General features: G+C 42.0%; 1 protein-coding gene across 1 annotated transcript in view; it reads left to right on the top strand.

Annotated features, from left to right (window-relative positions):
* Positions 1-23,699, top strand: part of PKD1L1 (polycystic kidney disease 1 like 1) — a 270,006-nt gene that overhangs the window by 132,143 nt on the left and 114,164 nt on the right. Inside the window, exons 26-37 of the mRNA XM_006876506.1 lie at positions 1,712-1,919; positions 3,617-3,723; positions 4,661-4,877; positions 11,547-11,720; positions 12,952-13,071; positions 13,163-13,232; positions 14,487-14,533; positions 16,342-16,396; positions 17,717-17,843; positions 19,205-19,289; positions 19,670-19,846; positions 21,577-21,695. Coding sequence (XP_006876568.1) covers positions 1,712-1,919; positions 3,617-3,723; positions 4,661-4,877; positions 11,547-11,720; positions 12,952-13,071; positions 13,163-13,232; positions 14,487-14,533; positions 16,342-16,396; positions 17,717-17,843; positions 19,205-19,289; positions 19,670-19,846; positions 21,577-21,695 — 1,506 coding nt within the window. The remainder of the gene's footprint in view (positions 1-1,711; positions 1,920-3,616; positions 3,724-4,660; positions 4,878-11,546; positions 11,721-12,951; positions 13,072-13,162; positions 13,233-14,486; positions 14,534-16,341; positions 16,397-17,716; positions 17,844-19,204; positions 19,290-19,669; positions 19,847-21,576; positions 21,696-23,699) is intronic.

The following is a 23,699-nucleotide window of genomic DNA, read 5'->3' as shown; positions in this document are numbered from 1 at the left end:
AAGTCAGCATAATTTTTTTTCCCAAAAGCTTACTTTTAGTTCAGTGTAAATTTAGTTAATCGTTCCAATTAAATTAATACTTACAGTGATATTATGGCCTGATGTGTCCATTGTAGTTTATGGCTATTATAATGGTCTAAATATTAATAACTTCCTCCTTCTCCCTCAAGTGTCTCATTTTAGATGATAAGCTTTTGAAAAATCATTGTTTATATAGAACAAATATATTTTAGATTCTGGAATATTTGTAAACTCTATGCAGTCAAGAGCTTTCTCTATCTTGTCCTTTAATGTAGTCCCCCTCTTAGTACAGTGTTCGACTGGAGCAGGCTTTCAGTAAATGTTTACTTAGTTGCTGGCAGTTAGTGTTGAGTGTTAAGTTTTTCTTGCTCATATAGATGTAATTGTACCTTACTTTATTATTTCATGAATCGTCAAGGAGTTGACTGTTTCATTGACTAGCAATCATTACCAAGATATCATAAACTATGAATGCTGGCCCAAATGAAGATCACCCTCAGTCAAGCAGTTCACTGAGGCATTGGTGCTATTGAGGATACAAGGCATCAGGTGGTCCCTTACTCAGGGTGTCCAGGCACAGGTAGCATGTTAAATTATGCAGGAGTGGCATTCTGGGAGATCAGTCAGAATTTAGGAGGTTCCAGGAGCTTAGTCCAGGTGCAAGAAGAAGACAAGGCTGGAGCTAGGTGAGCTGTGAGCACCCTGCCAAGCATAGTTTCAAGATAAGAGTCTTGCCTTACATGGAAGAAGCATGCCAAGCAGAGTGACCAAGACTGGAGCCCAACCCTTAGATGGAGCCAAAGTGGACAGGGACAACATTCGCACACAATGTGGGCCCCCCTAATGCCTACCTCCTTAAAATACCATCTAATGTCTTTAAGACTCAATTCCATGTGGAATGCCGTATCAGGGTTATGGAGTGCCATCACGGTGACTTGATGGGACCCTATTCTGTGGGTCTGCAGGCTTGTAGTATCTTTCCTACAAACCAGAACTGGGGTCTGGGAAAAGAAAAGTGAGTATAGTCTGCAGACAGAAAGCATCTCCACCTGTGGTGCAGATGGGATACAGAAGATGGGTACTGGGACCATCTGATGGTGTGAACTGCTGGGAGGAAAAGGAGGGAGGAAGAGAAATAAAGAACATTTACTGCATCTACCTACCTACTTGAGACAATTTTTTATATGTTATATTATTGAGTCTTCATAATAACCGAATGAGATCCATTTTCACAAAGCAAGTTCTCAAAGGAAAGAAGTGATTTGCCTAGAATGGCATGGCTTTCAGAATGGTGAACTGGGCTCATCAGAAATGTCCTTGGATTCTGGAATCCATGCTTCGGGTGCTGGTCCCTGGGCCACAGGGAAGCTTTTTGGTCTTTAAAAGCCCTTTTGATTCAGCCTCAAGCATTTTCTTCCCTAAGAGGTTCAAAACCAGTCCAAGATTTCCAGAAGGGTATTATCTTCTCGCCCACTATCCCAACAAAAATCTCCTCTCCTCTCCCTTCCCTTTTCCTCTCCTCTTCCCTCTGTTCTCCCAGTTACAAAGTAAGAGTTTAAAAACATTGGACCCATTGGGGACTTATGTGGGCGTGCAGGGGGTGGGTCGGGGTATGTGTGGTCAGTCCGTCTTTTCATAGATGTTTATTTCATGAATAATTTACTTTCCATTTCTCTCTTTTGATTGACAGTCACCCAGAAAACCCGATTCCCTGTATTTTTATTGTGCTCTTCATGATTATTTATGTACTTTTGGTTACTAAAAGCAAACATGTTGATAGTCATGAAAAAAAGAAAACTGGTTACATTTTTCTGCAAGAAAGTGCCTCACCTACTCAACACTTGTATGCAGTAATTATAGACACCGGCTTTCGTGCTCCAGCCCAGATGACTGCAAAGGTAACCCTTGGTGGCTTTTTTTTTGGGGGGGGGGAGTGGGGGGGCAGGGGGCTGACTTTTTTTTTTTTAATGTTTTTTTGTGAATTATGTGATAGTTTACGTAAAAGAACATTTGTTTTATATTCATCCTAGCATATATTGCTACATTGCCATGGTTACAATCCCCTCCATGCATCATCAACCAACCAAAGGGAATACCCTGCAAGCCTGCCCCCCACTCCCACCCCGGTCATCAGCACACAGCCCCTCTCCCTCTCTGGATCTAAAGTCCCCAGCTGCTCCATCTCTCCATGTCATTGTCTCTGCCTCCATCTCCGGCGTCACTGCTTCTCTGGGTAGGGTCCCACACTCCGCTCTTCTACCTTGATGGTCCCAGGGACCTCTGCTCCTGGACTGCAAAGTCAACCACTCCCCTCCTTTTGCTACAAAATGTCTAACTTTACATGTCCAACCCTCACAGTCAGCCCTGATAGCAATTATTCACTATTGTACCACATGAGTGCTATCCCCATCCCTTTCAGCAGTCCCACCCAATCAGATTGGATACTACTTAGTGGAGATTTTACCTTCATCTGCACCCTCTGCATCTAGGCTCCCTCTTGAAAGCTTGTAAGCCAGTCAATTCTTGCCATTGTAGCCCCCTACCCCCACCATTTTGGGTAACCAATGTCTAAGTTGCCCATCACTGTCTACCCTGTGTATCGATGGGGTGATCCTTGCTGTAAAGATTTGTTCCCTCTTTTGAGCTACTGCATCCATAGATGTAGGTTAAGTTCATCAAATTGTATCAGATTACTCTTTTTTTCCTCTTGTTTCTTCTTCTAGTTGAGCTCTGATCATCCAGTCATTGAAGCCAGGTCAAGTGGGTATTATCTACAAGTGTAGGTGTTCTTGTGTGCATATACCCTCTCTTCTTATCAGCTGGATGCATCATTTTCCACTTTAGTCCTATGTCACTGTCTCTGAGCCCAAGAGCCCCCAGATCTTGCCATACTGCTGGCCAACCAGGTCTCTACCCAGGTTCACAGGAGTCTATTGAACGTGGTAGGACTTAGCTCACAGCTTCATTGCTGTTTTCCCCTCTCTTCCCCTTATTGGTGACCAACGTGGTCACCAGTTAGAGCACATGTCTGCTCGTGTAACCCTTGGTGGCTTGAGAGATGCCACCTGGCTGTGTCTGAAGGGTGTTGACACCCATGATTCAGGGCACCAGCAATGCATGATTTGAGAGCTTAACAAAATTGCTGAGTGTGAGGTTAAAATTAAAACATCAGAGGCATCTCAATTTAGCAACAACAACCAAGTAGATCATGCAATAGTAAAGAAAATTCTCTTTATCACAACCACAAAATGATGAGGTGTCTACAAATAACTTCACTAGTTACAAAACCATCTTGGAAAAATTTTGCCAACTATCCGTAAAGAAGCTGAATAATAAAACATTTTATTTTTTCATGAATGAAAAAAAACTAATTTTCCCATGTCGATTTAACCCAAATTAATCTAATTATAGATGTAATAACAACAACAATAATGATAGCAAATGTGAATTGGGGCTTTGCTACATACAATGTGCCCTCAAAAGCAGACACAGAGGGAAGTTGGGAGAAAGTATAAAGAAATCTCCAATCCAGCATAATCTAGTTCGTTGTGGCAAATATCTTGGACTCACTACTACTGTGTCTTTGTTTTGTGAGGTTTACATCGTTTTATATGGTGAAAATGGACTTTCAGAAACCAAAGAGCTCTACTGTCCAGAGAAGCCACTATTTGAAAGGAATTCCAGGCACACTTTTATACTGAGGTACTTTGAACTATTTTGACTGCAATATTTGAGAGAGACCATCAGACTTAGTGTATCCTTATTATAAATCCAAAAATACAGAAATACATTAATATTAGTACCCAATGCCAAGAATTGTACATACAAACTATTTCATACTTTTAGTTTGTCATGTGAAAAAAAATCAGTTTGTTTAGGTGAAGAAGGGACAAAGGAAGAGTAGGAAAAATGGAAAAGAGATTTGATCATTGATTTTAAATGCTAGTAAGAGTTTATAATCACCTTTCCTGTGACATTAAAGCTCCTGCATTTACTAAGATTCACCCCACATTTGGAAGAATGGGAGCAGAAAGATATTGGGACTGGGGGAAAATGGATAATTTATCAAGACATGAGTATACACATGTTTAAAAATATAAAATCTGAAATATAATATTTTTATATTTTAGATTTTATATATAAAATTAAATATATAATTTCTAGAACATACTTTTTATAAGATTTACTGATTTAGACTCTTATGTCCTCCACATAGAATAAAAGTTTAATGCGGACTAATCCAAGCTAGATATAAATGAATTACTGAGATTTTGTTAAATTTGGTAAAAGGGAACTAGTGGGTGCTAAGGACCTATGTGTACAGTCACTGTTAATGGGGTGTTGTAGCCACCTACTTTGACATGATTAGAGGGGCCTCCAAGAATTAATTGTTCACCTCATGCACATACATGCTCCATAGCATTGCATCTGCTCTCTGTATATGATAATTATTTATTACATATCTCATACACATGGGGTCACATGAGTCAGCGTCTCCTTCATGACAACTGATTTTATATATGTGATGCATTCCATGCTATCTAATATGCCTTAAGGGTAAGAACCAGGTTTCTCTGTACCCCAGGCCAGCCAGCCCAGCACACATTGGCTGATGAGATACTATTGCATATATCCACAGTGCTCCTGGTCATCTCGGTCCTCTTTGGAAGATTCGTCTCTGGCATAACAACTCTGGTCCTTCTCCAGGCTGGTACATTAGCCACGTACTGGTGAAGGAGCTGCACACTGGGCAAAGCTGGTTCTTCCCTGCGGAGTGCTGGCTTGATGCGTATCGAGGGGATGGAAGGGTGGAGCGGGAGCTCATCCCCCTGCACCAAGGGCTCGGCTTGTGGAAGGTAGGCCAATCAGAGGGGACCCCGCCACCACACATGCTTTTGCGTACCGCTCTCTTTAGCACTGCCTTTTTCACTGTAGTCAGTTTTTACAAACTTGTCTAAAATTAAATTTATTATTTGTATCCTTAATTACCAAGATACTGATATTGTAAATGATGCAGACATTAAGTGACCACCCAAGCATGTATTAATGGCCTGTTTAATGATTGATTATTTTTGTGGTGTTTTTCTAATTTTAATTGTTAAGTATAATAACATTTATGAAAATTGTGGTTGTTGGATATGTGTGCCGTTCAGGGGCCTCTTGGCGTCCTCTGTATACACCCTAAATAACCAAAATAACTGGTGAACAGAAAACAGATATGGACAGATTGTGAAAAGAGACAAAAATCACCCATAATCTCACAAACTGACCATGATGCTATTCATTTTCTTATGTTACCATCTAATCTCGCCTTATGTACTAGTGTATTTAAGGAGAAACAACAATGCTTGTGCATCTTGTGTTTGTAATTCAACATTTTAGAGTAGGCTTATTTATGTGATTCTTAGAAATTGTCATTTAAAGACCACACGATTGTTCATTGTCACTATTGTCTATTTAACTAACTATCTACCTATTTGGACATTGACGTTTTTCTCCTGTTTATTTCTATTGTAGAGTGCATTGTTTTTCTGGTGACAGTTTCTCAGACTGTGTTTCGAACAGTGATAACACAACAATTAGTGTGAACACTTGCCCTGCTGTTGCTTCTGTTGCCCTTGTCCTTCCTTTCCCGTGTGTTCATGCAGTGTTTGAGAGGGCCAAGTTCAGTACTTTGGCATTTTCAGGCTTGGCATTGTTAGTTTAGTCAGCAAACAATGAATGGGTCTTAATTACTTAGTGCTGCCATAATAGAAATACTACAAGGGGTGTTTAAAGAATAGAATTCCATTTTCTCACAATTTTGAAGGCTAAAGATCCAACTCAGGGTCTTTGCTATGTCAACTTCTTCCTATGCACCTGTCTCCTTGACTTCCTAGATCCCAGGTGTCCCTTTGCTGAGGATGAACAATCCTTTCGTATTGTCTATCTTCCCCCCGACCCCATGCACTTTTGTGTGTGTCTATTTTGTTCTTTTTTTCATTCAGAAGTGTTTTTTTGGAATTCACCCTTCACTGGTATGATTTCAACTGATGGGTTGATTATACTACATTAGATTGTGCTGTGGAAGATGATTACATTACATTACAGAAGGCCAACTGATTTTGATCACACATAATTACTCCAGGACAACAACTAGAATAGTAATTGCCAAACAACTGGGAACCATAGCCTAGCCAAGGTGACACATAAAATCAACCACTCCAAATGGATTTGAAACCCAGTTTTTGATCATCCACAACATATTCTTTAGCACCTAAAAATGAAGACCCAACCTAATTGTGACTTTATTATTCCTGTAAAAGAATGACTATTTACCTGGTTAAATATAACGATCGGAAATACAGATTATTTATTTTTAAACTGTTTTACTTGGTAACTTTTTGTGAGAAACCTATACTTGTTCGTTTAACGATACATCAACACACGTGGCTTTGTCCTGGGACTCAATCATTATATGCATGCTGCCCAGTTTTTATTGAAAAGGACTTCTTTTCGTTCTGTTAAAACTGTTTTGCTGGTATTGTCGTCTGCATTCCACTTGTATTCCATAATAATAGTTCTATTTATCATTATTTTTCTAGAAGAATCTTGACCACAAAATATTGTTTGAATTGAGCTGAAATTAAAATTCAGCTCAATTCCCTAAGTAGTGTTACAGTGAACACTATGCAGGACACTGATATGGAATAAGGGCACAGTCGGAAATCTCAGTGCCCTCGAGGCTTATTAAACATTAACAATGTTTAGGGGTCCTGGTGTGGCATTGTAGGATTAACACAGATTGCAGATAAGTAGGTATGATGAAAGGCCACATTCCTCACACACCTTTCTTGCGTTTAAACCTTGTTCTATTTGAATGACTGTCTCAGTCTAGATATAGGTTCCACATTAGCTCTGTTATATGTTCTGGAATTCCCATTCTTCACAATGTTATCCTCACTCCGTTATGAGCCACATAATTGCCTTTGCAGTCACTAAAACACAGGTAAGCATCTTTCTGGTCATCTCTGCTTTCAGCCAAGGTCCATCTGACGTCAGCAATTATATCCCTCATTCCATGTCCTCGTCCAAATTCAGCTGAAATTTCTTTCAGTGCCCTGTTGATGTACTGCTGCAACTGTTTTTAAATTACCTTCAACAAAAGTTTACTTGCACTGAATATTACTGATATTATGTGGTCATTTCCGCATTCCATTGGACTACGTCTTCTTTAAAATGAACAGGAATATGGATCTCTTCCAATTAATTGGCCGAGTAACTGTCTTCCAAATTGCTTGGCATAGATGAGTAGGTGTTTCCAGCATTACATCCATTTGTTGGAACATCTCAATTGGTATTCTGTCAATTTCTGGAGCCTTGAGGTTTTTTTTTGTTGTTGTTGCTTAGCTTAGATTTCTTCCTTCAGTATTATTGGTTCTTGACTACACGCTACCTCCTGAAGTGGTTGAACATCAATTCTTTTTGGTACAATGACTCTGTGTCTTCCTTTGATCTCCTTTTGATGCTTCTTGCCCATAGAGCTCTTCAGTATTGCAATTTGAGGTTTGAATTTTGTCTTTAGTTCTTTCAGCTTGAGAAATGCTGGTGTCTTCTTCCCTTTTGATTTTCTAACTCCAGGTCTGTTCATATTTCATTATAATACTTGACTTGGTCTTCTGGAGCTGTCCTTTGAAATCTTTGGTTCAGCTTTTTACTTTATCATTTCTTCCTTTTGCTGTACCTATTCTGTATTCAGAGTACCCATATGGTGTTACAGGATAAGCACTGGACTGCTAACTACAACATCAGTGGTTCAAACCCAACAGCCACTCCTTTGAAACACTATACGGTGTCGCTATGAGTTGGAACCAACTCCAATGGCATTTAACAACAAACAACAGGTCTGTGTTCAAGAGTAAGTTTCAGAGCCTCTTCTCATATCCATTTTGTTCTTTTATTGCTTTCTTGTCTTTGAAATGACCGTTAGCTTTTTAATTTATGATGTCTTTGTTATCATTTCACTTCTTAATTGGACTTTGGTCATTATGTTCAGTGTGTCAAATCTGCTCTTGAGATGATCTGTATCTAACTTCAGATGGGAAATACTCAAGGCCATATTTTGGCTCTTGTGCACTTGTTTTATTTTTCTTCAGCATAAATCTGAACTTGAAAATGAGCAGTTGATGGCCTGTTTTGCGTTCAGCCTGACCTTGTTCTAACTGATGATATTGAGTTTCTCCATCTCTTTCCACAGGGCTCTGTAGGATAAGCAATGGACCATAAACCACAAGCTTGGTGGTTTGAGCCCACCAGCCATTCTGCAGGGGAAAGATGAGGGGTTTTGCCATGCTAAGGTTTACAATGGCATGTTTACAGCCTCAGAAACTCTATGCAGGGTTATTACGAGTATTAACTGACTTGATAACACTTAGCAATAACAACAACATATCTTTCCACAGATCTATTCAATTTGATCCCTGTGAATTGCATTTGTCAAGGCCCACATATATTGTTGTTTTGGGGTGCCGTCGATTTGGTACCGACTCATAATGACCTTATACACAACAGAACGAAACACTGCCCAGTCCTGCACCAACCTCATAATCATTGCTACACTTGAGCCCATTTCTGCTGCCACTGTGCCAATCCATCTTTTTGGGGGTCTTCCTATTTTTCACTGACCCACCACTTTGCCAAGCTTGATGTCCTTCACCAGGGACTGGTCCCTCTGGATAATAATGTTCGAAGAATGAGAGACGAACTTTGTCCATACTCACTTCTTAGGAGTATTCTGACTGTACTTCATCCAACACAGATTGGTTTGTTCTATTGGAGGTCCATGAAACTTTCCATTTTCCCTCCAACACTATAACTCAAGTGCATCAATTCTTCTATGGTTTTCTTTATTCATTGTCAAACTTTCACATGCATATGAGGTTATTTTAAATACCGTGGCTTGGGTCAAGTGCACCTGAGTCCTCAAACTGATATTCTTGTTCTTCAGCACTTTAAAGAGGTCTTGTGCAGCAGATGTGCCTAATGCAATATGCCATTTGATTTCTTGACTGCTGCTTCCATGAGTATTGATGGTTGATCCAAGCAAAATAAAGTCTTTGACAATTTCAATCTTTTCTCTATTTATCTTGATGTTATGTATTGGTCCAGTAGTGAGGATTTTTGTAATCTTTACATTGAGGTACAATCCATACCAAAGGCTGTGTTTTTAAATTTTCATCAGTATTTTAAGTTATTTTTGCTTTCAGCAAGCAAGGTTATATCATCTGCATATTGCAGCTTGTTATTGAGTCTTGCTCCAGTCATGATGCCAAGTTCCTCAAATAATACAGTGTCTCAAAATATTTGCTCAGCTACAGATTGAATAAGTATGGTGAAAGAATATAACCCTGGCTCACACCATTGCTAATTTTAAACCCCTTGTTCTGTTCAAACAACTGCTTCTTGGTGTATGTACAAGTTTCTCAGGAACACAATTAAGTGTTCTGGAATAGTTGTCCATAGCTTGTTAGAATCCACACAATCAAAAGTCTTTGTGTAGTCAATGAAGCACAGGTAAACATCCTTCTGGTATTTTCTGCTTTCAGCCAAGATCCATCTGATGTTGGCAGTGATATCCCTTTTTCCACGTCCTCATCTGACTCCTACTTGAACCTCTGGCAGTTCCTTGTCAATGTAATTTTGCAGCCATTTTAAAATTATCTTTAGTAAAATTTTACTTGCATGTGATATTAACGATATAGTCCAACGGTGTCTACATTCCATTGGGTCAGCTGTCTTTGGAATCGGCACAAATCTGGATCTCTTTCAATCAGCTAGACAAATGTGTTGGCCTAGATGAGTGAGTGCCTCCAGTGCTGCACTGGTTTGTTGAGAGATTTCCATTTGTATTCCATCAATATCCACACGCCTACAAAGAAGACCAGTTAAGACAACTAGTATTCAAGTTTATGCACCAACTTCTAAAGAAAGCGAAGATGATATGGAAGAATTCTGCCAACTTCTTCAATCTGAAATCCACCAAGCAGGCACTCAAGATTGGAATGTAAAGGTTGGAAACAAAGAGGAAGGATCATTTGTTGGAAAATATGGCCTTGGTGATAGAAACTTTCCACAAATATAGTCACTGTTTATGTTATTGAAAAAAAGTATTTGCCATGATTTAATCTCTGGTTTTACAAGATTCTGTCATATGATATCTTGCATCATTTCTATCTCCAAGGCCGTATTTTCCAAAGCAATCCTTTTTCCGTTTCCAGCTTTTGCATTCCAATCACCAGTAATTTGATCGTTTGCATCTTGACTTCAAGTTTGATCAGTTTTAGACTGCGGAAGTTGGTAAAACTCTTCAAACCCTTCATCCTTGGTATTATTGGTTGGTGCATAAATTTGAATAATAATAATACTGCTTTTCCGTATAGGTGTATGGATATTATCGTATCACTGACAGAGTTGGATTTCAGGATGTTGTTGTTGTTGTTGTTGTTGTTAAGTGCCGTTGAATCGGTTCCGACTCATAGCGACCCTGTACAGGGTTTTCAAGGGTGTAAATCTTTACGAGAGTAGAAAGCCTTATCTTTCTCCTGTGGAGCGGCTGGTAGTTTCGAACCGCTGACCCTAAGGTTCGCAGCCCAATTCATAACCACTACGCTACCAGAGCTCCTTGTATTCAGGAAGGAGCTTGCAATGTTCCATTTGACTATGAATGTAATACCATTTCTCTTCAATTTGTCTTTCCTGGCATAGTAGACATATGATTGTTCAATTTCAAATGGCCAATACCAGTCCTTGTCAGCTCACCAATGCCTAGGATGGACTCTTGGTGTGGCGCTGAAGGATAAGCACTGGACTACTAACCACAAGACTAGTAGTGGTTCAAACTCACCATCTGCTCCTGGGAAACCCTGTATATACATGATTGCCATGAGTCAGAACTGACTCCACAGCACTGTTAAGTGCTGTGGCTAGGATATTGATCTTCAAGCATTTCATTTCATTTCTGATAACTTCCACATTCTGGTTATTGATGAATGTTTGCAGTTATTTGTTCTCATTTTGAGTTGTTGTTATTGTGGTTCAAACCGACCTTGCAGTCCAGTGTTTATCCTACCGCGCCACACCAGGAGATCCAGGAAGCTTTTCTCTTTTCATGTTATTAAGGTTGACTCTGCTTTGAGGAGCTAGGTCTTTCCCAGTCTTATTTTGAATGCCTTCTAAGCTGAGAGCCGTGTCTTCTGGAACTATATGAGATAATGTCCCACTGCTGGCCATAGAGTTGTCACTGGCTCGTTGTTTTTCACCAGGTCCTCATTCCTACTCTTTCTTAGTCTGGGTGCTCCACTGAAAACTGTCCACCCTGGGGGTGACTCTTGCTGGTATTTGGCATTCTGGTGACACAGTTTCCTGTATCACCGCAGAGCACAAGCTGCCACAGTATCACAGGCTGGCAGACAAGTGGAGGAAGATTTTATTTCACTTAGATAAATGCTTACTATCTTTAAACACCATCCATGTGGTTCGTGTTTCAGCTTCTGAATGCCAAATTCCTGGAGTACCTGGAGGATGTGCACGTGTGGATCTCGGTATACAGCCGGCCCTCGTCCAGCTGCTATCTGCATGCACAGCGGCTCACAGTGTCCTTCTCCTTGTTGTACACGTACTCCTGGCTCACTGCTACATTCACTGCAGCACAGCACGAGCAGGTGGGAGACTCCGATTTCCCAGTCACGGGCCTGCAGTGTGAACCTTTCTTACTAAGGCGTTAGCAACATTCAAGCTTTTACCCAGGGGAGCGACTTTGGAGCTGTAAGGGACAAGACGTGTGTGCGCCAGAGGAGGTGCCAGAGGAGGATCTGTAAGGTGGGGGCTTTGGGGGACATAAGGCCTGCCCTGCTTCCCTGTGGTGCCACATAGGGGGAGTTTTCAGGATGTGTCTTCAGGATGTGTTGACAACTGGAATTTTCTTCGGTACTCTCTTGGATTTTTTTTTTTAAATGTTAGTAATTAATTCCAATTAAAAAAAAAATTACCCTCAGCTAAAAATCAACTCTGCTGGCAGCATTTACTATTGCAATGCCAGTTTGTCATTTTTCATTAGGTATGAAGACTACTTTTAAATAAGCGCCAGAATTTAAAATAGAAAATGGAACTTGAAGTTTCCTGAAACAAACAAAACGGGGAAATAATTGGCATTCATTTCTCCTGACAGCCATGTGGCTGTTTGTGGAACCCCACACCACTGAGTTCACAAGACCCCTCTGCAGCTGGAGAACTCAGGACTGGAGTTAGCAGTCCTCTGTGTGGAGATGGACAATGGTGGGCAATGGCTGCTCCCCCATTCACAGCACATGGGATAACAGGGATGTATTGGGAGAGTCTTCTTTAAAAGAAGAATATGTGCACATAATTTATAGAAAGATGATGCAGCTAGAGTCCTGGTCTGCACTGTAACTAAGCACTGAACTAGCCACAAGGTCAGCTGTTCAAACCCACCAGTTGCTTCTTGGAAACCCTATGTAGAGTCGCTGTGAGTCAGAACCGACTTCAGAGCACTTAACAACAACAACACAGCAAACAAAAATCTGCTCTGTGCACTTGGGAAAATGAACCAAAATTTGACCTTTTCCCCTAACATTGGCAAGTTGTCCGACCCTAGACCACTCAGTTACATTGGTGATATTGGTGTGTGTTGCCTAAGACAGCAGTTAAGGATGATATCTTTGAGGACACTGAGCCTCGCTGGTGCCTGGAAGGTGATGGGTTGTTTAATCCTAAAAATTGTATGTGAGGAAAACGGAATGATTGCCCTTGAGGTGAAAGATCAACAGTTCATATGTATGTGTAGTCACAGATCTCCATGTATGTGTAGTTACAACGATCATGCATCTTTCAGATATGTGTGTGTTGGCATAATGTTGTGGTTGTCCTTTTCAGCTCTCACTGGACATTGGTCCCAGCTGCCTGACCATTGGCGCCTTCAGGACAGGCCTTCTATGTACTCTTGTGGCTTCTCCAGGGGCATTGCTATTATCCCTGCTCTTCCGGCTCAGCCAGGTATACGGCGCTGTCCTCCAGCCCCTGTCCTCCCGAGGAGCGTCTCTGCTATTGGGTGATAGTCGGTTCTTAACAGCCTTTCCCTCTGCAGGGGACCACAGGGCCAACCAGAGAGAAGCGTCACTTCAGGGAGAGAGCCACACCAGGGGTGGTGACTCAGGGTAAGTAATGTGGAAAATGAAGTTTGGCAGGGGAAGGTCAAAGAAACCGTCCCCCTGTAGCTGATCTTTCTTAAACAGTTTACCAGGTAGAAATTATAGCTCCTCATGTTAATTTGAAGAAACCCTAGTAGTGCAGTGTTTAAGTGTTAGGCAGAAGCTCTGCAGGAGAGAAGACCTGGCAATCCACACCTGTAAACATTGTTGTTGTGTGCTATCGAGTCCCTTGTGTCTCATGGCAACTCTATCGGACAGACTAGAAGTACCCCGTGATGTTTCCTAGACTGTAATTTGTAAGGAAAGTTCTAGCCAAATAGTGGGTTATACACACTGGGCTGCTAACTGCAAGACCCACCTTGAAAGAAAGGGAAGCTATCTGCTCCCAGAAAGACGTGCAGCCTCAGATACCCCTACGTAGGGTCAGTGCGAGCTGGGATTGACTCCCGGCAGTGCAGTCTTTAAGGGCGCAGATTTGCAGCTCTTTCTCCCACATGGGATCATGCCACCAATCTGTCTGCTTAACCACTATGTTACTAGGGCTCCTTTCTGTGAAGCCTGGTGTGGTGGGATAAATGCTGTCAGTAAATTCTAACTCATAGAGATCCTGTTAGGGTTTCCAAGGAATGGCTGGTGGCTTTGAACCACCAACTAGTAGTTAATAGTCCAGTGCTGATTCTACAGCACCACTCACACAACCTAGGAAAGGAGATGAGGCAACTCTTCTCTGTCATACTGGGTCACAGAATTCAACAGCACGCGGCAGGAATAGCAACAACTGTGTTCATTTGCATTGTGTTATTTATGACAGACGTTCAGCATCATTTTATACATTTAAAAGCCATTTTACTGTTTTCTGTGATCTGTCTAATTCCTTTGCCAGTGCGTATTTTAACTTTTCAAAATCCATTTTTCTTCCTTATGTGTTAAGTGCTTCTCATACAATAAATAAATGAGGACTTTAGCAAATGGGTACTTAGCATTTTTTCTAGTTGCTATTGTTATTTGAGCTGGATCATTAATTTTTTCTTTTTCTCATAAAGCTCTACTTTTTCAGCTAAACATTGTCCTCAAGTTGTTCTGCTTCTACACGGCAGCCTGCAGTGGGAGTGGGAAGGGTTGTTCAAGTTCACCCTAGGAACTTGAGAAAGTCTAATCCATTCTGGTGGAGTCAGGAGGGAGGGAAGATACTGCCCTAGTAAAACCTCTAGTTAAGCACCATATAGGTGACTTTTGTTTTTTGTTTTTTTTTTAAATAAGGTCCAAGTTCCCAGGAAAGGATACTAGATGTCCAGAAGAAATATAAGGTAAGCAGACAATTATACACAGGAGGGAATTCTCCCATTTAACATTCTAACAGTTCGATTTTCTTGGCAGTCTGTCTTGACTGAGGTCTGACACAGAATGAACAACCACCAGGTGGGTTGAAGACACTGACAAATCTGCGGAAAACGCTATGCTAGTCCGGCTAATAGACAGAAGTGGGTCCTTCAGGAGAGGAAGGACATGTCTAGGCCACAGGCCATGGGGGGCCATTGTTTAGGAAAAGTCAGGAGGAGTCTCAACAGAAACAAGAAGGTGTGCAGCCCAATAGAATAAGGAAGCCAACTGCGTGTGTTAGTGAACTTTTAGCAGCTAGGCTAAGGGCACAAGTGGACAGGGCTTTTCAGTTCTCGTGAGAGTTGTGCTGTGGAAGGAAGTATTTGGGGGAATTTGGGCTCATGCACAACAAGTGCCACTCTCGATCTTAAGTGGGACAGATGTGATTGTGATTCAGGGTCCTTTGAAGGGTAATTTCTAAGCATCTCCACCACATTATCCCATTAATGTTTTGCTCTATTGGTAGTAAGTGTGACTCTTTCACCTGGAAGATTTTAGGGCACATAGAATTACTTTTATTTTTTATTATTGTGGTAAATATATATATGGAGTCCTGGCATGTCACTGTAGGATAAGCACTGGACTACTAACCACAAGGTTGGCAGTTCAAACCCAGCAACTGCTCACTGGAAACTCTATACAGGTTTACTAAGAGTCAGAACCAATTCAACAGCACTTAACAACAGTAATATGTATACATAGGGAGCACAGTGGCTTGATAGGGTAAGTACTGGACTGGGAACCACAAGGTCAGCGGTTCTAGTCCACCAGCTGCTTTGCAGGAGAAAGATGAGGCTTTCTGCTCCACAAAAACTTACAGCCTTGGAAACCCTATACAGAGTCACTATGAATCGGAACCGACTCAAGAGTACTGGACAAGAACAAGACCAGCAACATACATACATGTGCGTGGTGCTGTGGTATAATGCACTGGACTGCCAGGTCAATTTGAACTGCAAGGTTGGCAGTTCAAACTCACCAACTGCTCCTCAGAAACCCTATACAGGGTCACTATGTGTCAGACCCGACTCAACAGCACTTAGTAACAACAACAACAACAACAACATAGATAGCAAAATATTTGTCAGTTCAATAATTAATTCATTGATATTGATTCCGTTCGCCCTGTTGTTACAGCATCCCCACTGTCCTTTTCCAGTGCGTCCACCACCATTGACGGAAGTTGAATACTACCCAAGCACTGGCTGCATTTTTTATTTTCTCCAAGTCTCGAACTTTCCTGTTCGACAGTCCCATGGTTCCTCCTGCTCCTAGGGCTTGATTTCCAGTCCCTTTCATGAGTCATGCCTCCTTCCCAATTTTCTGCTTTGAGTGTTCCCCAAACACCACACTAGTGTTATGTTATTCAGAATCATTGTGGCTAGAATTCTCACCTCCAAGAGGATCTAGAATATGAATCCCAAAGAGCAGTTCTCTCTTGACCGCAGTGAAAGGCCACCAGAATGCCATCAAAATGCCACCACTGCTCCAAGGACACACAACTACTCTCTGAGGGCAAAAGGAGTTGGTTCCAGAAATAAATCACATTTCTCCTCACTCCCCTGTTCTCCGAATTCACCCAGAGGTCTGAGGCCTTATGAAGCCCTCCCAACACCATGTCACGCCATCCCCTAAGGCTTATAAACCATGTTGCTGTTAGCACAGAGCAGTATGGGTAAATCTCTCTCTGTTGATACACTAACCATGTCCTAAGTGTTTGTTTGTTTTTTTCTAGTGTAACACATCAGACATCCTCTCTGGGAATGACTGTGGCCAGAAAGGTGATCCCAGTAAGTCTGCTCACTGTGGGGGGGAAGTGTTGCCCATTCTCTCAGCATGTACAAAATTACATGTGTGTTATGATTGACATGTGAAAGTTAAGTCTGTCTCCCTTGCTCAGCCTCAGCCTACAGCAATGGGGACAATGGGACAAGCGAAGGGGGGAGGTTGAACAAATGTTCTAACGTCTTTTAAAAGCAGGATGTGGGCACAGCTACAGTGGAGGTGTCCCATATATTCCAGAGTTTCTGTCATGAACTTACAAAATGTTCTTGGTCTTTCAAAAGTCACTAACAGAATCTTAAATTTTCTTTAAGCATTTTGAAATTTGAAGCTTTCCATTTTTAAAATACTAATTAGAGTAAAATATGCCTACAGTGTAGATTATTCTGGAAACTCAGGGATGAGCCATTGGAGACAGGACTGGGGAAATAATCAGTATTCATGGGACTGGGTTCCTGGAAGCCTAAGAGGGTGGTTAAGTATAGAGCAGTAATGACCCAGAGTGGGAACAGTCTCGGGCCTGGCGTGGCAGGGAGCCAGGGGTCTGGAGCTGGCACGCAGTTGTGTGTCTTGGGCAGCTGAGTAGATGAGCAGACGGATTTCTCAAACTCCGTCCTTAGGTGTGCACTGCTGATTGAAGGAGAGCAGATGTGGGTGTGTATACCATTGCAGAGGACTTTACACTAGAGGAGTGTAAAAGTGTTGTTTGTGTGAGTGAGTGAGGCCTTTGGCACAAGAGCCAGACTCAGTCCAGGTCACTAGTATTGGCAGGGTGTCAGATTCTGGTCACACACACACAGAGCCTCAAGTGTGGACTGGGCAGGAAAATGAGAGTAGAGAGTGCCAGGCGCCTGCCCCACACACCGGGTGGACAGGAGATGGCTAAGGAGCTGCCTCTCCTACAGCCAGTTTCTCTGTCTAAATCTGTTGTGCTACTCTGCCCAAATTATGAAGTAGCCTCTGGAGGAGCCTGCCTATGAGCCATCTACCTGTGAACTTGCCCATTCGGAGGCAGAGAGCACATCTTAGAGGGGACTGGGGAATCTGAAGGAACATGGCTATGCCCCTAACTTTGATGGTATGTGAGGACTTGATCCAAATCATGGAAGAACCCGCTGACTCCAGGGCATCCTGTTCCATCCTCTGGGGTATGCGATAGAAATTGGTTCATCATACTCTGAGATTGAGGGATTCTTGGTAGACTTAGGGTACAGAAGGATAAGGGAATTTGGGTTTTCTGGCGGCCAAGACAAAAAGAAGTTAAAAATCCCACGTTGGTAAATATCAGGGCTGCTAACAGCATTACTCTCTGCCCTGTTCTTCCTAAGCACCCAGTGGAGGCCTTGCTTCCCAATGGCAGAGGACGCTTCCACCTTGGTCACGTTCTGTAGCCTGGGTGCTGTGTATGATGGTGTCTGTTGCCACTGGTGTGGGAACAGGAGTCCTAGGATATAGGTGAGTCATAAAGTTGTGTGTGTTGCTGTTCACCTTCTGTTGTTAACTGAGTCCGTTTTATAGTTAACAAATCAATCATCTTGTTTCATCTTGATTGCAGTCCTCTCACTGTAGCATCATGCATCCCTCTTCCTCCCTGTGTTTTGTGCTTCTAATCCTCCTCCTTTCCTCATCCTTCTGAATTGTGATGCTTTTTGGATCTTGAATGGTGTGCACACTTCACTCCTGTTATTCCCGCTATATACCTATCTATTGTTTATCTGAAAATTGAGCCACAAAGGTGAGTTCAGTTCTTGAGCTGCAGAGTGACCAAGGGCCGTAGTCTCGTGGTTTGACCAGTCTCTCTCTGACCAATAATCCTGGTGCTTTTGATGATTCTGAGTTCTGTTCCTCATTTTCTCCCTCTCTATCCAGGACTTTCTACTGTGTCCCTTTCAGAGCAGTTGGTAGTGGCAGCCAGGCACCATCTAGTTCTTCCGGTCTCAGGGCTGTGGACACTGATGTGTCCAGGGGCCACTACTCCATTGCTCTAATAATTTCCAAGTGTCTACAGTGCTCATCACTCTTCTTTTCTTCCGACAAGGAGAGACCAATAGTGGCACCTTAGATTTCCACTCATGAGTTAAGATCCCAATTATTAATCACCAAAGTAGAATGTTCTGCCAAATGATCATGGTGCCCCCCAAGACTAGAGCCATAAAGCTTTTAAAATATCTTCCAGTCCTTTGACTGAAGTTCAGCATTTATAAATCTTCTCATATCTGGGAGCACATGAAATTCAGGCACCACATGTCGCCACTGCAATTTTTCTCCCTCATTAACCCTTGAGTGAATAAAACCTTCTACAAACTCCATGTGGTTGCTTGACCTGCCTAGGTCTGTAGCTACAGTCTAAGCTAATGTGGGCTCCAGGTATAACAAGAAGCTTCAGGATCTATCATCTTCATAACCAGTAGTTACAAAGCTACTAAACGGTCCGGCACCAAGCTGGTATGCCAGTGAGAGGGGCACAGTGCCTGACACCCACTAAGTACTCAGCCAACGTTCATTCTATTATAGTTGTTGTTGTTACTGTCACACCACACTCTTCCCTCCCTTTTCTGGTGTCTGTGCCCTCTTCTCTGTCTATGCATTGGGTTTTCCTTTGTTTTTCTTACTGAGCAGTTTCACGGAGGTTGGAACCTTTCTTTGAGCAGGAAGAGTGACCCCCTTCCAGTGTGCAGAGATGCTGCACCCACGTCCAGGAGCCCCCTCCTCTGCTGTGGCCACGACCAACACCACGAGACTCCAGAGATGTCATCTTTTCTATATCTATGCTGCCCTTGTGGGGGCATTTACCCCAGCTCTCTCTCTTGAGGCAGGTTTGGCCCGACTCAGTGTGTGCACTGGTTGATTCTACTGTTCTTCTCTGTGATGGACTGTGCTTTCATCACCCAACCTCTGATGGTAAGGAACACCCACCATGTGAGAGCAGCTGCCCATGAACCAGGAGGAAAAGGAAAGTAATTGGCATCATTGTGGTAATGTTGTAGATTAAAGCTTGAGATGTGATGTGATGAGGGAAAGCTGGATGCTACGCCCCGTCCTAAACACCACATGGCATGTTATTTTATCTCCACAAGTGTCTCATTTTACATTTGTAGAAAGCGAGCACTAGAGAACCAAAGCCCATGGCCATTCCTAATGATTATATTAGGAATCAAAGGCAGGAGACAAGTGTCTGTTTAGAGCCAGGAGGTAGGGGGGTCCCATGTGTGATTAGATTAACAGGAAGACAGCTCTGATGGTTGAACTGTACCCAATGGATGTACTGCTCTTTTTTCTAGATATGGTTGATGGCATTGGACTTTGCTTGGAAGAAAAAAGATGATAAAGCTTTCTTTACTGAGTCTTTGTATGATGCAACCAAGGATTTAGAATCTGAATTGGAGCAAATTTCCCAGACTTGCATCCCCCTTGCTTCAAGCTGTGGTATTCCCAACTGTGCCAGTGAATTTGAAAAAGTGAGAAAACTATATAGCATCAATTGTAGCTTTAAAAAATTGCTTTGTATTCTCATCATGTAACCTTAAATCATTCTTAAAACTCAAGTTTGATTGTGTTCTGTGGGAACCATGGAACATAACCTTAATTTCCTACTTTCTGTCATTCCTTCCTCTCTGCCTATTGTATGTATGTATATCACAATTCTTGTGAATTGTGGATACCGTGAAGGAAGGCTGGTAGGTTTGAACCACCAACCTTGAGGGTAGCAGTCCAGTGCTTTTCCTATAGCACCACACCAGGATTAATGGTGAAGTGGCTTTGTCAGGTGCAAGCCCCTCACCTTCCTTACCTCACCTGGAACTCCTGATCATGATGATGATAAATATATATTGAGTATAAAATACATACTAGTCATTGTGCTGAGCACTTGATTTACATTTGTTATATCACAAAATACCTGATGAAGTATGTCACCTTATTGAATACTGTTTTAAAGATAAGAAAAATTGAGGCTTAAAGAGGTGAAGTAACTTTATCACGATCATGTAAGCAGTAAGTGATAGATTTCACTCACATCTTGTAAATTTCCCCCCTTTTTTCCCTGAATTCCCTTTTCTCCATCATGTTAACTTATTGACATGTTGTACAACTCTCAGCACTCTCCATTTCCCATCACATCAGCTTTTGAGAAACAGTATCGCTCAGATTTCCCCTTTGGGTCTCAACGTTCCTGTCTTCTTCAAAGGCTCTCGTTCCTACTCTGTTCTCTGTGGTCAGCTGCATCCCAGAATACTGCATCTCAGCCTCAGAGATGAGGCCCCTTTCCCTAACTGGCCAGAGTTTCAATATCCTCCTAAAGGCCAGCCTGACATCCCTAAACACGTGTTGTTATCTCATGAGGACATAACGCTAGCACTTTAATAAGTATCCCCTCTCCCCTCCCCCCCCCATCCAAGTTTCTCCGTGGAGTGGAGTCCCTCTCTGGTGAACCCACAGTGATGATTCTTCAGGATTCTGTGTACATCAGCTAGAGGTAGTGTCTGAATCCCCGACCATCATGTGTATCCACTCTGGCATGTGTAACATTCTGCTTTATATTGCAGTTGTTTTTGTACTTGGAGCTTATTTCCTAAAAGACCTAATGAAAAGAAAGAACTTTTTCTGATTTCTTACAATATTACCAGGACCTGCCCCCATGCCTAGCTCAGGAAATGGGTAGTGAATAAAGTAATGTGGAAATAAGAAAAATAAATTAATGTATTTAATGGATTTAACTGGCTAATGACTGTAAACAGATATACTATAAAAGTGATAATCTCATTTTTTTAAAAAAAAGGAAAACAAAGATCATTTCTTGCTAGGACTATTTTTAAACAACTTTCCATGCTTTAAGACTCTCCCCGCACCCCTCCCCCCAAAAATCCTGTGTAAATACCATGGTAATTATTCCTGTAATTGGAAAGTAGTAGATACACCTGATATGTAAAGCAAATCTTTGGAATGGCCCAGTTGCAACCCCTGCCAAAAAAGCTGGCTTCGGATAGGTGCAGACTTTTAAAGTGGGCTCCCTTCTCCCACACCCACAACAACCTTGTGTATGTCATTGGAAGGAAGTAACTCTTTGTTCTCCAAATACCAGCCAGAGTATACAACATGGCAATGGCCTGGTCCCCAGCTTAGAAAGATTGCCAGGGACCTCCCTTCTGTCATGGCAGCCTGGGGTTCAACATGCTCTTGTCTCTGACAGATATTGGCTACTCGTCAGCGAGCACGCCAACTGCGCTGGGCTCATCCACCATCCACAGCACAGCTCAAAGCAACCAAGAGGAAGATGAGGAAAGAGTTTCGTGCACGAACAGCTCTGAGGTGGGTGTGAGCAACATTGCTAGGTTTGTTGGGGTCTAGCGCCCCATCAGGAAGAAAGTCCTCCAACCTTACAAGGGCTTCATCCAGCCATTCTTGAAGGTTGTTCACACCTGGGGCTGAGGGGTGGAAAGGGGAAATGTCCCTGGCCCCAAAGCCACCCTTTTCAACATCATACCCCATTCTTTCAGTTACATGACATCCAGCAAAACAGAATTGGAGTCAGAAAACTTGTTTCTGCAACTTGCCGGTGATGAAAATTTGGCCAAGACGCTTGACGCCTTTGGCCTTCAACTTCCTTCATCATTCCTATGCTCACATAAATGTTGGGATGTAATCCTTACACATGTATGCACTTAGCTCACTTAATACACGCACCCTTGGGTGATAAATAGAGCACCTCTTCCTAGCGCACTGACTTAACTCAGTGGCAAGCACTTCAAATATAACATGATGAATACAACACCTCTCCCTAGAGGATCAATTTAATCAATGACTAGCATTTTAAAATAGTTTAGGAGTAAAATATGCACAAATAGATTTTAGTGCTCGTGCTCATTACAAAATCTCTGTACGGTTTTTTCATATAAAACAAAGTACTTATGAAACATGCTATTGGAAAACCTCTCCAACTTCGTCCTCAGACACATTTCTCTCAGTGATGCCCATTCTCCTTCCTCATCCACGGTAGTTGCTGGATTGAAACTACAGGAAGAAGTCTTCCATAAAGACTATCTGAGACTCTTCTTAAAATTCTAAGCATGAATTTGATCTCCCAAGTATTTCTGACAGTGTTCATCAGTGACTTCGGAATTCCTATTTTTCCAAAAATGATGTTGCCAACGGTACACATGAATGAACTCAGGGGCTTCAAAAAGGTCACGGAAAATGGGATTTAAAAATGGTGGGATTTTCCCACAAACATTTTGAAGCTCCCTCTTATTTAGGTATGACAGAGACTATCTCCACATATATATTTGCATATGCTATAAATAAATATATCCATGAATAGCAGAGGGCAAAATTATAGAAAGTTCTTAGCCATAATTAGACACCTTGAGAAAACGAGTTGTTGGATATAGGGGCTTAGATCCATCGTCTGAGAGGACATCAAGGTCAATTGACACAAACAACATAATTCACAAAGAAAATGTTTTATATCCAACTCTGGTGAGTAGTGCCGGGGTCTGAAAAGCTTGAGAGCAGATGGGTCTTTCCGCATCTGGAGACAAAAAGAATCAAAGATTCATGTTGGCCATGTAAACTTCGGCCACTGTAGCCCTGAGACCACTACCAACTGAAAGGGATCACATTAAAAGTTCCAGGATAGATGGGAGACAAATGTGGAACAAACCTCAAAACTATATAAAAAGACCAGATAGAGATTGGTGGAACCCCTGAGACTATGGACCTTAGCTACCCTTCAGGCCTGGAATGGAATGTATCCCTATAGTTCAATTTTGGGGCAAGCAATGTATAGGTCTATAATGTCACCAGTAGCACTAGGAAGGTACATGCTCCTTAGAACAATCACCCAAGAACAAAAGGGCAGCATTTGCCTGGGGACAAAGTTCCAAAGTCAACAGTGATAAGAAAGAGGGAACAATGAGGGAAACCCTGAAAAAACGGTATGACTGATGTTTTGTTGTGAGGATTGTAACTGATGGTATTAAACAAAGTGTGTCCAGACTGTTAGTAGAAAAATGAGTTTTTAAGTGAATATTCACCCAAATAACAATTTAAAAGAAAAATAAAGTAAAAACAAAACAAAAAACCCCAAAGTGTCTTATGGAACCAGCTCCAACCATTTGTATCAAAAAACGATTAAGTTCATTACACTTGGGTCCTCCTTTAATATGGACACATTCTGAAGCAAATTTGTTAGCAAATAGAGACGTTGTAGTTGTATTTAAATATCAAGTTTAAAAGAGGCAGAGACAATGATGTGGAGAGATGGAGCAGCTGGGGACTTGAGATCCAGAGAGGGAGAGGGGCTGTGTGTTGATG

Source organism: Chrysochloris asiatica, unplaced genomic scaffold (assembly GCF_000296735.1).
Source record: "Chrysochloris asiatica unplaced genomic scaffold, ChrAsi1.0 scaffold00384, whole genome shotgun sequence".
NCBI classification, from domain to species: Eukaryota; Metazoa; Chordata; class Mammalia; order Afrosoricida; family Chrysochloridae; genus Chrysochloris; species Chrysochloris asiatica.
This window is presented reverse-complemented; position numbering and strand designations above follow the sequence as displayed.